Genomic DNA, 18,236 nt, shown 5'->3' on the forward strand with positions numbered 1-18,236 from the left:
TTCTTTTGACTTGATTCGGTTCCCATCTTGCATTTCCCACGACGCCTTTCATGATTGCTTTTAGCTCTCCATTCTTCATATGTATATAGTGTTGGGTTTTAACAAGATTATCAAAGCCATATAAACCCAATTATATGAAAAACGCAGCGGATATATTAGTTTTAAATCTTGTTATTTAGATTAATATAAAACCCGTTTTATATGTAAAAACCCAAGCCTCGGATCCATATACGAATTTACATGCATAAAAAACAACATCCATAGGGGGTTTATGTAAAACAACCTTTCAAGATTCAAGAAAGATGAAGAAGATGACGGTTTGTGAATGCAAGCCTTCAAAACCGAATGCCTCAAGCTAGTATACCCCAAGCCACCAACAAGACACCACTTTAGCTAGGATTTGTACTTGATTATGAACACCTCCTTTCCTTGTTCTTTGGCCGAAAATATGGAGAGAAAAAGCAAGGAGTTGTCTAGCAAAAATGAAAGAGAGATGTTGAAGAGTGAGAGAGAGTTCTTGGATATGTAATAAACAAAAGGAATAATGCATGTCATTTGGTTGGGTGTGTGGTTTTCCCATAAAGGGGCGGCCACAAGTGGGTCCCACCCAAAATTTGAATTTCAAATTTTGTTACACAACCTTCATGTTTGTTGCATGCACATTTTATTTGTTACATGTAACATTATGCTACATGTTACAAGATCCAAGTAAAAATATTTACATATTAATCTCTTTGATGTTATTTAACCAATTAAATAACACTATGAATTAATCTCTCTAAAATAAATTATCCATATATTATTCTTTCAAGTGCAATTGTTTAGGAAACCAATTCCCAAAATCAAGTGTTGATATTTATTTACTATGATCACATCATTTCAAAAAATATCTATGGTGTTTGTCTAGCTTGTTATTGGGTATGACCCGACTTAGATCATAACGCACTAGCCACATCAACACTGTATGTGTCTTGGGAAGACCGAGTCCTACAATCTCCCACTTGCACAAGATACATAGAAGATTGATGAAAATAGTGAATACCGTCTAACTACGGTTCACTACCCCTAATACGTATGACGAAGTGCCATTCAATAACATCATCCCCTTCAAGTCCCTTACTTGAAATGATTTAGGTGAATCTATCATTTATCCTTTTGCCACAAATGTCATGTTATATCCAGAGACATAGAGTGATCATTCTCTGTTGATTTAACTAATCAGGCCTTAGACATTTAACTCTCAACGAATAAGAGGGACAAATCCCCTATTGACTACATACGTCTCTCACTATCACCTTGTACTATACTTGAGCTCAGCCTTATGTACTGACATGTTTCAGAGTAGCGAAGAACTAAGTCAAAGTATAACAGTTGATGAATATCAAGACCTAATATGTATCTCAGGTCGGAGGATACTATGATGTTCGCCTTTACTCAGATTTACTTATGATCACAAATCATAAGGATTCCATGCAGTAAAATTTGAGGGCGGGTCAATCCAATATTTATTCCATAAATATCTATGAACCTTGGTAGCAAATCCTTGCTCTATATTCATGCCTTATGAATATCCACCAATCCAAGTTCATAATAGTCTTACCTTCATACTTGTTCCTACAAACATGAACGACTACGGACATTTATAATAATTAACTTATTCAAGTATTAAACATGCTAAAATGGAACATAACTCAAAAGTCATAATCATAAACCATAATCATATGAATGAGCCAAAATAACAATTGTTCCGATATCCAAATACAAAATAGATCAAATCCAATCACTAGAATATCGAAGTCCTAAGGCGCAAGTATGACCCTCATGCTTCGGCCTTTCAAGGAGTTTCGTGAGTGGATCCGCAATGTTTTGATCAGTGTGAACTTTGCGAATACATATCTTTCCTTTTTCAACTTCATCCCTTATGTAGTTGAATCTCCGCTCAATGTGCCTAGTCTTTTGATGTGCACGGGGTTCCTTGATTTGAGCAATCGCACCCTCGTTGTCACAAAAGATTTCTAGAGGGTCCTGAATGGTACGGACTACCCCTAGATCGGCCACGAACTTTCTAATCCATGCAGCTTCTTGAGCTGCCAATGAGGCGGCGATGCATTCCGATTCAGTGGTGGACAAGGCTACCACGTCTTGTTTTGCGCTCTTCCAAGAGACAGCACCACCATTCAGAACGAAGACATATCCCGATTGTGATCGAGAATCATCTCGATCAGTTTGGAAAATCGCATCCGTGTAACCCTTTACAACGAGTTCCTCCTCACCAGAGCCACATATTAGAAACAAATCCTTAGTCCTCCTAAGGTATTTCAGTATGCTCTTAACCGCCATCCAATGGCTGGTTCCCGGATTTTGCTGGTATCTTTGAGCATGACACATCCGGTCTGGTGCAAATCATGGCATACATGATGGATCATATAGCAGATGCATATGGGATTCCATTCATTTTTTCTTGCTCATCCTTTGAGCTTGGACATTGAGAAGCACTCAATGTTGTTCCTCTTTGAATGGGTACGAAACCTTTCTTAGAGTTGTCCATCTTGAACCTTTTCAACATTTTGTCAATGTATGCACTTTGATTCAAACCTATCAACCGCCTTGACCTATCCTTATAGATCTTTATTCTCAGAATATAGGTGGCTTCACCAAGATCCTTGATGGAAAAACAACTTCCAAGCCAGGCTTTTACACCCTCCAAGGTTGGAATGTCATTTCCAAACTGCAGTATGTCATCGACATATAATACCAAAAAGGTAATGATGCTCCCACTAGCTTTCTTATACACACAAGCTTCATCAGCATTTTTGATGAATCCAATTTCTTCACTTCATCATCAAAACGGTGATTCCAACTTCTAGATGCTTGTTTCAATCCATAGATTGATTTCTTCAACTTGCACACTTTATTAGGATGTTGGGATCGACAAAACCTTCAGGCTGAACCATATAGACATCTTCTTCAAGATGTCCATTTAGAAAAGCGGTTTTGACATCCATTTGCCAAATCTCATAGTCATAATATGTGGCTATGGCAAATAATATCCTTATAGACTTTAGCATTGCCACGGGCGAGAAAGTTTCATCATAATCAACCCCTTGAGTTTGAGTGAAACCCTTTGCTACAAGTCTAGCTTTATAAGTATCCAAGTTTCCATGCATATCAGTTTTCTTATTGAAAACCCACTTACTTCCAACCAGTTTGGAATTAAGTGGTGGAGCAACTAGGTCCCATACTTGGTTGTTATGCATGGATTTCATCTCAACGTTCATGGCTTCTAACCATTTATCACAATCAGATTGTGACATTGCATCTCGGTATGTGGTTGGTTCGTCGGAATCCACCACATAGCATCCATCCATGAAAAATCCATATCTTTCAGGTGGGGTGCTAATTCTACCAGATTTGCGAACGTTTTATGTGGGTTGATCAACCAATTGATCATTATCAACAACCTCTTGTTGATCGCTAGTGTCAACCAAACGTGTATCGGCTTGTGGTTCTCGATCCTCCTCGAGTTCCATAGTTCTATCAGTTCCTTCCATAAGGAACCTTCTTTCCAAGAACTTAGCCTTACGAGCTATAAACACTTTATGCTCATTTGGATTGTAGAAATAATATCCCATCGAATCTTCGGGATATCCTACAAAGATACACTTAGTGGATCAACTTTCAAGTTTGTCTGGGGTGTAGATCTTAACATAAGCCTCACAGCCCCATACCCTTAAATATGATAATGATGGAACCTTTCCATGCCATATTTCAAAAGGTGTCCTTTCCACTTTCTTGGTTGGTGCCATATTTAAAATACGGGCAGCAGAGATCAGTGTGAAACCCCAAAATGATAGAGGTAATGTGCTTCTAGCCATCATGGATCGAACCATATCCAATAGAGTTCGATTTCTCCTTTCAGACACACCATTATGTTGTGGTGTTCCAGGTGGAGTAAGTTGTGAGACAATCCCACAACTCCTAAGATGTTCCATAAACGCGTCATTGAGGTATTCACCTCCTCTATCGGAACGTAGTACTTTAATCGTTTCTTGAGTTGATTTTGTACTTCATTTTGGAAGACTTTGAACATTTCAAAGGCTTCATTTTTGTGTCTTAACAAGAACACATACCCATAGCGACTATAATCGTCGGTAATGGTAATGAAGTATCTTTCACCATTCCTTGTCATTGTCCTAAAAGGACCACATACATCCGAATGTATGATACCTAATAAGTCTTTCGCCCTTTCATTAGTTCCACTAAAGGGCTCCTTGGTCATCTTTCCCAATAAACAAGATTCGCACTCATCAAATGAATCATCATTTGATTTCAAAAGACCATTCTTTTGAAGTGTATGAATGCGATCCTTGTTTATGTGACCGAGGCGACAATGCCAAAGAAAAGTTTTACTCAAATCCAATTTGAGTCTTTTGGTGCTAGCTTGGTACAACGAGTTATCAATGGATGTATTATCATGAACCAATTCATAAATGCCATTAAACGGCATCACTTTAAAATAAAAGACATCATTCATGAATACATAAAAACCATTGTTTACAAACTTGAAATCATAACCAAATTGTCTTAATACAAAAACATAGATAATACTCCTAGTCAAACTAGGAGAATACAGAATGTTTTTCAAAAGAACTTCCAAACCATTTGGAAGCTTCAAAACATAATCTCCTCGGGCTTGGACGTCAACCTTTTCTCCATTTCCCATGAAGAGACTTATATCTCCTTTCTTGAAATTATTTCTTCTTTTGAACCCCTGCAATGAATTTCATATATGAGTTCCACATCCGGTATCTAATACCCATGTGTTAGAAGAAATAATATTAAGATCAATATGAATCATGTAAGTTGTACCTGAGGTTTGCCCCGCATCCCTCTTAGCTTTCAACTCTTTGAGATAGGTCGGACAATTTCTCATCCAATGACCTATCTCCCCATAACCAAAGCACGGATCCTCAACGCTAACCTTTAGCTTCTTGAGTTTGGGTTCCGCCTTTGCCTTTCCCTTGAACCCCTTCTTGACTTGCCCTTTACCAACGACAACCTTTGCCTTTGGTTCCGGGTGATGCCTTTTCTTCAAGCCACCCTCATTGATCGCAAGAACAGGTAAAACCTTTTTACCCATGCCGGCTTCGGCTGTCTTAAGCATTGCGTGAAGCTCACCAATGCTTTTGTCCCATCCGTTCATGTTGTAGTTCATGACGAATGTCTCAAACCTTTTAGTTAGGCCGTTCAGGATCAAATCCGTGGCTAACTCTTTTGAGACGGGACAGTTAAGCCGTTCAAGCCGATCAATGTGGCTTTTCATCTTTAGCACATAAGATGACACGGATTGGGTTTCTTCCATATGACATGCATGAAGTGCTCGAACCGTTTCGAAGAGCTCCACCCTTGCTTGAGTAAGGAACATTTCCTTAAGCTGGGTTATCATGTCATACGCCCCATGATTCTCGAAATCCTTTTGGATCTCGGGAATCATTGTTCCCAACATGAGGCAAGAAACTTGCACCGAATCTTCGGTGTATTTCAGCCAATCCGCATAGGCATCCAAGTTGTTGACATCGGGTTCATCGGGAATAGGATCGCCTAAAATATAGGACTTTTTCTCTTGCTTGAGAACAATTCTCAAGTTTCGATACCAGTCCATAAAGTTGTTAAAGTTTAGACGATCCTTATCCAGAATGGATCTAAGTGATAGATTATGCACATGAGGGATAATTGTGTTAGGTGGATTGTTGATTGCGGCCATCTATAAAAGAATTTAACAAAGTTCAATTTAGTATTTTCGATATCAATAAGTTTTAATCTTTAATACCCTTTAATGTCTCCAAGACAATTAATGATTAAAATCTAGAATCCAACGTTTCATTCAAATAGTAGTTAGGTGACCTTTATCCTACTATTCAAATTAACAAGGTAGTCAACGTTTGACAATTGCAACCCTTTCAACTTCTAGTTTTATGGGATCGGTTAAACATCATATGTTTAGTTGGCATGTTTAATCCCATCAACACCTTTGAACGCCATGTGTCGGTGACCCTATTCACATGGTTTCCAAATCAAGTCGTCCTACTTACACACACGTGTGAGTTTACACATACAAGTGGTTAGGTGACCCTCATCCCAAAAGTATTGTAAAATCACCTTAAGATCACAAGTTTTCTTAAATGTGGTTAGGTGACCCTATTCCACGATTCAAGTCTACAAGTGACTTAAGTGTCGTATAAATGGATGGTGTTTAACTCGTTTTAAAAGGGATTTTAGTTTTCAAAATTCTAGATTGGAATACTATATAATGTACCTTCCATTTGCATGCATTCAAATGTATGGTACCGTTGAAAACCATTTTTCAAGTTCCTTTTAATAAAACCCATTTCATTGTGAAATCATTAACCTTTAATAAAACCAATTTTATTACCTAATGATTTCTAAGGAACCAATTTTATGCAAGTTGTTGATATTAAGTTTGTTAATTATCCTTATCCAAATAAGATAAAACAAAATATATAAATCAACCATGCAAGCATAAATAAACAACCACAAGTTCATAACCATAGCCACCTAAGATGACAACACTTGTTGACCGAAACAGGTGTGCCAAAAGGTCTCTCCTAAGGGACGAGAATGACACAAGGCATATGTCAGTGAACTCCCACTTGATCTCGCATCCATATGCTTCAAGTGTCCACCTTGTGTTGTGACTCTTCCACTTTATTTGGGCTTCCATTTGGGCTCCAACTTCAGCTCCTAGCTTCCATGGGCCTCCAAGTTTGGGCTTTGGTCATTGGGCTAAAATCCCATCTTGGACTATGAGGTCCATTAAGGCCCAAAACCAAAACCGTAACTTTGTTGCTTCTTCTTTTACAAAAATATATCCTAATACATTTTTCTCTAGTAAAAGAAACACAGCTAATCTACTTATTATTACAAACCAATATGAAAGAATAAATAGATTACAAACCCAAATAAAATAATATTACAACCAAATTGAATATTGAATTAATCACAACACAAACACACATCCAAACACAAGGTCATGGCTAGGTTATGAACATCCAAATGCACATCCAAATATGCAAGTATTACATCTCTAAATGGTTCCCCCTTGTGAACCTCAAACTTTCGGCCAAGGATAAGAAAACCGAAAGTTTCGGGTTTTGTCCAAACAAAACAACCAATAATCCAAATGACTTAATTCTTCAAGATAATCACATGCATGTAAAGTATAACCTTAATGAACTAAGGGGTAACCAAAAGCCCCAAAAATTTCGGCCATATGGTGAAACACACCATAAAACCCTAAAATTTTTAAATCTATTAATGCATGTATCCGTATAAGCGGCTCTTGATGCCATTGTTGGGTTTTAACAAGATTATCAAAGCCATATAAACCCATTTATATGAAAAACGCAGCGGATATATTAGTTTTAAATCTTGTTATTTAGATCAATATAAAACCCATTTTATATGTAAAAACCCAAGCCTCGGATCCATATACGAATTTGCGTGCATACAAAACAACATCCATAGGGGGTTTATGTAATTCAACCTTTCAAGATGCAAGAAAGATGAAGAAGATGACGGTTTATGAATGCAAGCCTTCAAAACTGAATGCCTCAAGCTAGTATATCCCAAGCCACCAACAAGACACCACTTTAGCTAGGATTTGTACTTGATTATGAACACCTCCTTTCCTTGTTCTTTGGCCGAAAATATGGAGAGAATAAGCAAGGAGTTGTCTTGCAAAAATGAAAGAGAGATGTTGAAGAGAGAGAGAGTTCTTGGATATGTAATAAACAAAAGGAATAATGCATGTCATTTGGTTGGGTGTGTGGTTTTCCCATATAGGGGCGGCCAGAAGTGTGTCCCACCCACAATTTGAATTTTAAATTTTGTTACACAACCTTCATGTTTGTTGCATGCACATTTTATTTTTTACATGTAACATTATGCTACATGTTACAAGATCCAAGTAAAAATATTTACATGTTACTCTCTTTGATGTTATTTAACCAATTAAATAACACTATGAATTAATCTCTCTAAAATAAATTATCCATATAATTTATTATTCTTTCAAGTGCAATTGTTTAGGAAACCAATTCCCAAAATCAAGTGTTGATATTTATTTACTATGATCACATCATTTAAACAAATATCTATGGTGTTTGTCTAGCTTGTTATTGGGTATGACCCGACTTGGATCATAACGCACTAGCCACCAATATTGTATGTGTCTTGGGCAGATCGAGTCCTACATATAGGAGTTGTTCTTGTTTACCAGACACGGGTTTGTCTTCATCTCCAGATAGTTCCTCAAACGCTTTTAGGCGTCCAACGGCTTCATGGAACATCATGGTCTTTATATCAGCAAACTGTTCAATAGTAGCAACAATTGCTATATACCTCTTTCTCCGATTGAAGTCCTTTCCGAGAAAGAGGTATATAGCAATTGTTGCTACTATTGAAAAGTTTGCCGATATAAAGACCATGACGTTCCATGAAGCCGTTGGACGACTAAAAGCGTTTGAGGAACGATCTGGAGATGAAGACAAACCCGTGTCCGGTAAGCAAGAACAACTCCTATATATATATGAAGAATGGAAAGCTAAAAGCAATCATGGGAAAGGCAAGCTGGAACCGAATCAAGTCAAATGAACAAGGGAAAGGGTAAGGTTGTTGATCGGGAAAAGAAAGAACCGAGTGAAGAAGGATCGGTCAAAGATTAAATGTTATCGGTGTGATGAATTATCCACCTTCAACGCCACGATTTCCTCCTTTTCTTCGGTCATCTCTGACAACAAAACCCGAAGCCATAAGGCTTGACATGCAGCTGATGTAGCTACCATAAATTCAGCCTCATATGATGATAATGCCACCGTTCCTTGTTTCTAAGAAACCCATGGTATTGGTGATGTACCATATAGAAAATCAAACCTAAGGTGCTCCGAACATCATCCATATCCACCGCATGACTACTAGCACTATACCCATGCAACATATTGTTTCCTCCTCTCGAGTAAGTAATACCAAATACTAGTGTACCTCTTAGATATTGGAGAATATATTTAACCGCTTGAGCATGAGCTTGAGTTGGTGATTGGATGAACCGACTTGCATAACCAAACGAGTAGCTCAAATCGGGTCGCGTATGAGTTAAATACCGCAAGCTTTTGATTATCTTTCTATAACCGGTCGGATCTACCTTAGGATTTTCATCTTCCTTTGACAACTTTAAGCCCGATTACATAGGAAATTGAGTCGAGTTGCACTCCCAAAGATTTGCTTCTTTTAGGATCGTCGTTGCATAACCACTTTTCTTTAACGTTATCCCACGATCACTTTGCTTCACTTCGATCCCGAGATATTAATACAACAACCCGAGGTCACTCATCTCGAACCTTGACTCCATTTGTCTTTTGAAATATGAAATTTCTTGCAAACTTGTACCCGTGACTATCAAATCATCAACCTAAACTCCAACGAGTAGTAGCCTTTGACCAGAACACCGTTTGTAAACCGCTTGTTCTTGTTTACATTGAGTGAAACCGAGTTCCTTTAATGACCCGTCTAGTTTAGTATTCCACGCCCTCGGAGCTTGACGTAGATCGTATAACGCTTTAGCCAACTTGTACACTTTTCTTTCTTCACCTTTCTTAACAAACCCATCCGGTTGAAATATGTACACATATTCTTTCAAATCACCATGAAGAAATGTGGATTTTACATCCAAGTGATGCACTTCCCAACCTCAGTTTGCTGCTAAAGCGAGTAAAAGTCGAACGATTTCGATCCTCGCCACCGGTGCGAACACTTCTTCGAAGTCGATCCCATATTTCTGAACATACCCCTTAGCTACGATTCGGGCCTTGTACTTGGGTATTTTCCCAGCTTCATCTCTTTTGATTTTATAGATGCACTTTAAACCTATCGGATTTACTTTGGCTGGTGCTTCGACTAACTGCCATGTCTTGTTTCTTTCAGTCGAATCGATCTCTGCTTCCATTGCTTTTCTCCAATGTTTTTCATTAATCGCTTCTCGAAAATTTACCGGTTCATCATCGAATAATAATAGGAGATTCACCTCGTCGGTTGTCGGGTTTTGCTCGGCGGGAATCGGTATACCTTCAACCAGAAAGTCTCTAAATTTCATGGGCAAAGCCATCTTTCGAGTAGTTCGACGCGGTTAGATAACTTGTAACGGTTCTTCGCTTAGGCTAGTGTCGGGCCTGGTCGGGCTTACAGGTGGGCTGTCACCTTATGAATTTGACGACTCACTTCCGTTTCAGATACGAACCAACTCACCTGTGTCATGTTGGTCTACGGACACGGTGTCAAAACCGGTTGTCACCTGCTCTGGTTCGGGTTCAACAACGCACTTGACAATAAACTCGGTCCATTCTGGACCCTTCTCGCCCTCTTGTTTGTCAAGATCAGCCCCCGCGTACCTTTTACACTCGTCAAACTTGACATCCCGCGTAACGTGTACTCGCCTTTTGATCGGATCAAACATACGGTAGGCTTTTGTTCCAGGTTGAGTACCTAAGTAAATCATCACAATGCTTTGGTCGTCCAACTTTTTTTGACCGGTACCAAGGACTTTTGCATACCCATGCATCAGAACACTTTAACCTCCTTTCGGATTTGTACTTGTACGGAGTCGAATCCTTCAAAGATTTTGTTACTGACCGGTTTAGTAAATAAACCGAATGATGAACCGCTTCTCCCCGTAGGTCTTGTGGTAGAGACATCGCCTTTAACAAACTTCGATTCGTACCAAGTATGGTTCAATTTCTTCTTTCAACCACCACGTTTTTATGTGGGGTGTACGGGGCCGTAAACTGATGTGCCACACCTATACTTGAAATGTAATCTTCCAACACATAGGATGTAAACTCACCCCCGTTGTCGGTTCGTATGGTTTTAAGTTTCTTGCCCGTTTCGTTTTCCACCCTTTTCACGAAATCTACGAGTAAACCCGCAACTTGGTCTTTCGTCTTTATCGTGAAAACCCACATATGGCGGGTGTAGTCGTCAACAACTAGTAAAAAGTATCGGTTGCCACCATGTGTCTCGGGAGTAATCGCGCCGAGCGGTACCTTTGCACTATAATTAGATTCTTTCGGGATATCCGATCTTGTTTGTTTGCCTAGCATACATGCATCACAAATTTGCATCGGGTGTTCGATTCTTGGCACTCCATCAGCGAGTATTGAGAGACCCCGAAGGGCATCAAAATTAAAATTTCCCAATCGAGCATTCCATATCCATGCAACATTATACAAATTGACTTGTAAGTAAACCGGGAAAACAACCTTTAAATTAATTTTATAAACCCGGTTAAAGGAACGCGGTACCTTGATTAGAAGTCGTCCATCTTGTTCGAATATCCATAAGATACCATCTTGGATCCTGATCTTGCATCCTGCTTCGTCTAATTGCCCGAGACTTATGATATTATTTTTGAGAGATGAAATAAAATAAACGTCAATCAAGGCTCCTTGTTCTTCCTTTTGACCTTCTACTACTATCATGCCCCGACCTTCGATTTCAACACACGAACCATCACCAAAACTTACTTTACTGGTCTTGTTACGATCGATGTTGGAAAACCAATCCGGATTTCCCGTCATGTGGTTACTCGCCCCGTTATCAAGAATCCACATGTTTCTGGGGTTGAAGCATATTGCTTCGGATCAATCCGGTCTTATTTTAGAAAAACGACATCTTCCTTACTCTGAGCTACCGTCATCATGTTTAGAACCGGTCCGCCATCTTGAGCGAGGTTACTTTGATCGTTAATCTCCTTGTTTCGGTTAGGACATGACGTGGCTAAGTGTCCTAGTTCATCACACCGATAACATTTAATCTTTGATTGATCCTTCTTCATTCGGGGTTCTTTCGTTTCCCGATCAACAACCTTACTCTTTCCCTTGTTCTTTTGACTTGATTCGGTTCCCATCTTGCCTTTCCCATGACGCCTTTCATGATTGCTTTTAGCTTTCCATTCTTCATATGTATATAGGAATTGTTCTTGCTTACCGGACACGGGTTTGTTTTCATCTCCAGATCGTTCCTCAAACGCTTTTAGGCGTCCAACGGCTTCATGGAATGTCAAGGTCTTTATATCGGCAAATTGTTCAATAGTAGCAAAAATTGATATATACCACTTTCTCGGAACGGACTTCAAAAGCTTTCTCACAAGGGTATTTTCTTCAAACGGTTCTGCAAGATTGCTTGGTTTGGAAGGTATTTGGCTAATCTTGGTCGAGAAGTCATCAAATTTATCCGTTTCTTTCATCTTGAGTACATCGAATTAATGTTGAAGAGACTCAATACGTGCTTCCCGAACCCTATTAACCCCAACAAAATGAGTCTTTAGTGCATCCCAAATCTCTTTAGCGGTGGAAAGGTGAGCCACTAGCATCACCAAAGCTTCTGGCATGGCTTGATAAAGATACACAATCGCCAACCCGTCTATCTTCGAGTCAACCATCGTTCATGTTCTTGTTTTGATAGCCTTCAACTACCCTTGAGCCTTGAAGATGGCCTTGATTTTTACCGTCCAAATCGTATAATTAGTGGACGTAAGAATCGGAAACTGAATCGAGAGGGAACTCGATTATTTAAGAAAACCGACTTGATTACTTGGCCCATCTCCCATCTTTTTCTTTGATCGATGGAATTTTAAATTAAACCTCGGTTCAGTTTTCTTGAACACATAAACAAGTAACGTGTGATTTCAAACACAAAACAAAAAAAATTGGGTTTTGTTCTTCGAACTCTTGTGTCCACAAAAGAAACCAATTAAGAATTCAATTGCAAAAAAAAATTGTATTATTTAGTTGGGCAGGCCTTAATTTTTTATAAGACAAAACAACTATATGACTTTTCTTTTCAATTCTTCAATCACAAGAACCTTTTCTTCCCTTTGACTTTTGTGACTATCATGACAACCCAAACAATTTAACAAATCTAAAAATTTTTACTGCCAAAAAGAAACACAAAACAGTTTTTCCAATCTCTTCGTCAGATGAGGATAAAAACTTCTCCAAGTTCCGACTGACCTGCCACTGTTACGCCGTTAAAATCCAACACACCAGTAACCGGAATCTTTTTCTTTGCCGCTGACTCTTGATCTACGATCACCTCCTTCACAAGCTCTTGCGGTGAAACACTGTCCTTACTTGCCGGATCTTCTTGATCGGTAATCCTCGCAGACGATCTTAGAACCTTAACCGTGGCTCTTGATACCAATTGAAGACAATAAGATTTCAAGTCTAAACCTTTATTTTATTGATTGATAAGTTATGAATACTTGATTACAAATAACCCTATATATAACCATACAATTACTTGTTAGACAAGAATAGGAGAAAAACTAACTCAAAAACCCCCCTAGGTTTGTAAGTACGACAACTAGGTCCCCGCACTTATGCAAGATTACACTAACACATCTTGTAAAAAAAGACTAAATATAAACTACTTATCACACGAATAGATTGTCACCCAATATTAGAAGCAAGATTTGTCTTTTGAGTCAAAATAAGCATAAAAAGCCTTTTGAAAGAAAAAAATATGCTTCAAGAATTCTTTTTTCCGTTCATACATTTCTCGTTGAAGATGCAAGAAATGTTAGATAGCATGTAAGCGAATTTTGGAAACAAAATGAATTTGGTTTACCATTCAAACATATCTCAATTCAAGACATTTAATCATATCTTTAGCACCTCAAGCTTACAATCCAAATCTTATATAGACTAAATCATATTTTATTAGCACCCTGAACTTATGGAAGATAATAAAATAATTAAACCATGATGAACTACCACTGAATGGCGTTATTCACCCACTGATTGAATGTCAAATTGTAATGGTATAGAGAAAATAAAATCTTATTGAAAACGATATTAAGGAGATTGAATATTTTTTACATTGATACAGAGGTACAAGGACATACATATATAGTCATGATTACATAATTACAGCCATGATTTAAGAATATATACAAGGAAGGTAAATCAACATTTGACTAGCATAATTCTCTAGAATATTCTTTGATATTTAGAATTTGAAACTAAATAATGTGGAGTCCTATTGGATGCCATAGTGTTAATAGACGAATCATAATTTCTGTCATTGATTTGCTTAAACTTAAAATCTGTAATGATACCTTATTCTACTTTACTATTGAATCATTGGGCTCTCAAGTCACGTGCCAGTTTCAAGTTTCGATGGCGAGAGATTAGCAATGGTGTTAGGAATGAAGTCAGCACACGGAAGAAAATAATAGTCCTGATTGAATAACAATGAAGAAACACGGATCTAATCCCCTTACGGGTCCTAGATCCAATGGTGTTAGGAAAGAAGTCAACCTTTTCTCTTTTTTTTGGTTTTCCCGCGTGACGTGGCGCTATTTCATTAGACCAATTATTTCTCTTTCCGCTGTTCATATCCAATCGCATTTATTGCGATGGGTATAAATAGTGAGAATTATCTCTCTTGTAAAGTTTTGTCGTCCTTGATTTCTCATTTCTTCTTCATCTTTTGCTCTCGAATTCCTGATTACATGATTATCCTTATTCAAAATTGCTCGTTGCTTCCTTTTTCCGTCGAATCAATGGCTGGTGACAAAAAGTTGTTGTTATCACCAAATATTGACACTGTATAGGTTAATTGGAAAGGATATGATTATGAGAAGATTATCACAACGTATGGAATTCCGGCCGAATGGGGTCCGGAGTCTCCTGCATCAGGATCTGTTGCCAGTAAACCTCCTTCTGGTAAGATGGCAGTTTATGCCGACTTCTTTTCTCATAGGAATCTTCGGTTTCCGATAATCAAGTTTCTCATGAAGGTACTTAGTGCCTACGGGATCCATCTTTCCCAGGTGCACACGTTCGGACTCATGCAGATTCGACATTTCGAATTCGTGTGCAGAGCGAATGGGATGGTTCCCCGTATTGATCGATTTCCGGTCTTCTGTCGGGTGGTCAATCGTGATGGGTGGTTTAATTGCGCCCCGATTCCAAAGAGGGTTATTGGAACTGAGCCGCCCCGTAGTGCTCATGACTGGAGGACAAAGTTCTTCTGGATCTCATAGGACGTTGTTCCCACCACTATGGTTCGTCGTCCGGCCAAAGAGATGCTACCAGATGTTGTTGCTGCTCCACACGAGGGTCAGGAGTGGTTCCTCATGTTATTGCAAACACCTACCCCTATGCGGGTCATTCCAGAGGAAGCCTTAGTGTGGGCGGGTATGAGCCGTCTGTGGCCATACCCGGAATTGGAACCGTTTTTTCAAAATGTGGATGAGAGTAAGTCCTACATCCTTTATGACTTTTGGTGATTTTTTTTTCGTGAGATTTTTTGTTTAATCCTTATTACATATGTTTTCAGGTGAAGGGTCCATGTAGAACGCCATCCTGGACGATATGGGTTATCCGCAAAAACGTATACACGATGTTAATAACTTGCCCATCTTGGAAAAGACTCGAGACCACTTCCTCTTTCCCACTAAGGTGTGCGCCGAACCGATAGCCTCGGAGGCTATTTTTCAACTAGGTGCTTACATTCTTAACCCTCGTCCTTTAAATGTCATTACCTCTGATGGGGTGATTGTACTCTTGTCTTCGAGCGACGAGTCATCACTTTCCGAGGGAGAGTATATTGATGATATGTTCGGTGTTTCATCTGTCGCGCATGCACTGGCAGAGTTGGAGCGAAAGAGGAAACAACGGTCCTCCAAGGCAGGTGATGCATGGGCAAGCCACGCGGATGTTGAGGAGGGACTCGCAAAAAAGAAGCACCGGACCCATCGTCCGAAAAAACAAAAAACCAGCCTCGCCGATCGTATTAAGGAGCTATCCCAAAAGTCTTCGCGGAAACTTTGTCTTTTCTTTATGTTTTTTTATCCAAATGTTATTTCTATTATTTGCAGAGCCAAGTGGGGCTACTGGTGAGGGTATGTCGTCAGAAAAACCACCATCTCCCCCACTAGACAAAGAGAAACTACCATCTTCGCCACCAAAGACAGAAAAAACAATGTCTCCTCCGCCAGATACCGAGAAGTTGCAATCTCCTCCACCAACATTTATCATGGCTGAAGATGTTTTTGGTTCCAAAGGGAAGGAACCGGTTACGAATGTTGAGGCGCCCAAGACGCAGGAATCTCCACGTCAACATCCTCTTCCTCCTCCTCAATCTCCGCCCCGATTTTCTATTTCTTCGTCTCCATTTCCGACGAGTGGAGGGGAAGCTTCTCATTCCCAACATTCATCGTTGATTTTTTATGGAATGAGAAATCCTGGGAGGATGACCACTTATATATCCCGCATTGGAACTTAGTGAAAGGGTCGCGTTTTTCGAATTATGTTGTTTGTGCTGAGTATATCAATAGCGGGGTACCTCCCGCTGAACGTGCGTTTCAACGAGGACGCCCCCGCTACGACCTCGCTCAAGACTTTTCGCCTGTCCTAGCCAACACCGTGGCTAGTGGACAAGAGATTTTGTGGGAATGGTGGTCGATGGGAGAAATATGGGGCGATATGTCTCGAGCCACAGAAGAGGCTAAAAATGATGCCGAAGAGCAGCGTTTGATAGCTAACACTGATAAGTGGAAGCTGACATATGCTGAAATTTCTCTTAGGGCTGAGAAGGATAGGCATATCGCTGTAGCCCGCCAATGGGAGGAGGCTTGTAAGAAACAGAATACCCTCCTCCAAGCTGCTCGGGACGAGACTCAATGAAAAAAGGAAGACCTGGATAAGGCACTTGAGGCGAACACCGCTTTGGAAGCCCAAGTAACTAGCCAAGGCACCATTATCCAGAGCCACGAGGTAAAGTCTAAGATGCGGAAGGAGCAAGCAGAGCTTATGGAGCAGAGGGCTACCGACATGCAAGTCGTGTATGACTCTCTTCTGAAAGCGCATGACGACGTAGAAGCCTGTGCAGCCAAATGCTTAGAAGACAACAAGAAGATGGCTGACGGGTATCGCGAACTGCAAGAGAGAACGATGCGGGCTGAGGAAGAACGACAGTGGCTCTTGGATGAGGGCCTTGCTTTGGTATGTTATTCCCTTTCTTCCTTTAGTATTTCTTCTTAATTTTGATTATGCTATTGATATTTATGAGTGTTTTCGTCTTAACAGGTCATTAAGCATATTAAAGAAGGGCCCGAATTGACAGATAGTTTGGCTACCTTGCTCAATGCATCCTCCCAATCTGGCCGCCTGATTGGCTTCGAGGAGGGGTTAGAGTATGCTTGGGCTGGCCGCTCAGTTGAGGAGCACCCACTGCATAGCCTTGATATCCATACGGAATATGACATGCGCATGAACGAGTTTGACAATCTATCATTTCCTCTTCAAGACATGCTACCAGAGTTTGCAGCGGCGGGTGATGGTGTTTACCGCCTGAAGGAATACTTGAAAGAAGAATCTGAAGACACTCCGCCTACTCTACCAACTTCACCAAAACCAGATACGCCATTTTCCAAGGCCCAAGAACTAGGAGAGACGTCTGCTCCGGACCCGTAGAATAGTTTATTACTTTGTAATTTTATTTTTGACTTTGTAATCGTATTTTGATGTGAATAAAATAAATTATTCGTCTTTATGATATTCCTGATATGTTGAACTTGAGATATTTCTTTGAATATTTTTGAACTTTACAAGCGGAAGTGAGGAAATGACGTATTAGAAAAACAGTGATGGGACAGTTGAAACGACGTGTATGTCAGTTTTCTGTTGTCTTTTTCATCTTTCCCGCCTGACGTGTCGCCCTTTGGTTGGACCACACCTTCTCTCTCCACTGGCAGCCCTTCCATCGCATTGATTACGATGTGTATAAATTGGGCGATTCTTACCCAACCTCATTCTTATCCTCTAGAAATCCCTTCCTCTCCTTGAACTTCTCTCAAATTTCAGATCTGCATATTGCAAATATTCACGACTGTTCATTGCTTCCATTTACCCACTAAAATAATGGCTAGAGAAAAGGAAAACAGTCCTTATATTGATAACATTGTTATCCATTGGAAGAGGAGGGATTTTGAAGACATCGTGAATATTTATGGCTTAGCACCGGAATGGGAAACAGAATATCCAGTTGCTGGTTCTACTGCTACTAAGCTTCCGGCAAAGAAGATGGCCCTATACGCGGAGGATTTCACCACCAGAAATATTCGATTTCCGGTGACGAAGTTTGTTGGGGCCGTCTTG

The 18,236-nt window shown here is 39.8% G+C and overlaps 2 protein-coding genes across 2 annotated transcripts; both read right to left on the reverse strand.

Moving 5' to 3' along the window:
• Positions 1-9,766: 9,766 nt before the first annotated feature.
• LOC143621997 (putative mitochondrial protein AtMg00820) lies at positions 9,767-10,180 on the reverse strand. The gene has a single exon (XM_077093260.1). The coding sequence runs from the start codon at positions 10,178-10,180 to the stop codon at positions 9,767-9,769; it is 414 nt and encodes a 137-aa protein (XP_076949375.1).
• A 1,542-nt stretch (positions 10,181-11,722) lies between these two features.
• On the reverse strand, positions 11,723-12,511 carry LOC143622017 (uncharacterized). Its single transcript, XM_077093276.1, has 2 exons — positions 12,377-12,511; positions 11,723-12,316 (listed from the first exon to the last, which is right to left on the reverse strand). Exons 1-2 carry the CDS (start codon positions 12,509-12,511, stop codon positions 11,723-11,725), a joined length of 729 nt encoding a protein of 242 aa, XP_076949391.1.
• Positions 12,512-18,236: the final 5,725 nt, after the last annotated feature.

Source organism: Bidens hawaiensis, unplaced genomic scaffold (genome assembly GCF_021521415.1).
Source record: "Bidens hawaiensis isolate Kalapana, Puna unplaced genomic scaffold, B.hawaiensis_p1.1 tig00000326_1, whole genome shotgun sequence".
Lineage (NCBI taxonomy): Eukaryota > Viridiplantae > Streptophyta > Magnoliopsida > Asterales > Asteraceae > Bidens > Bidens hawaiensis.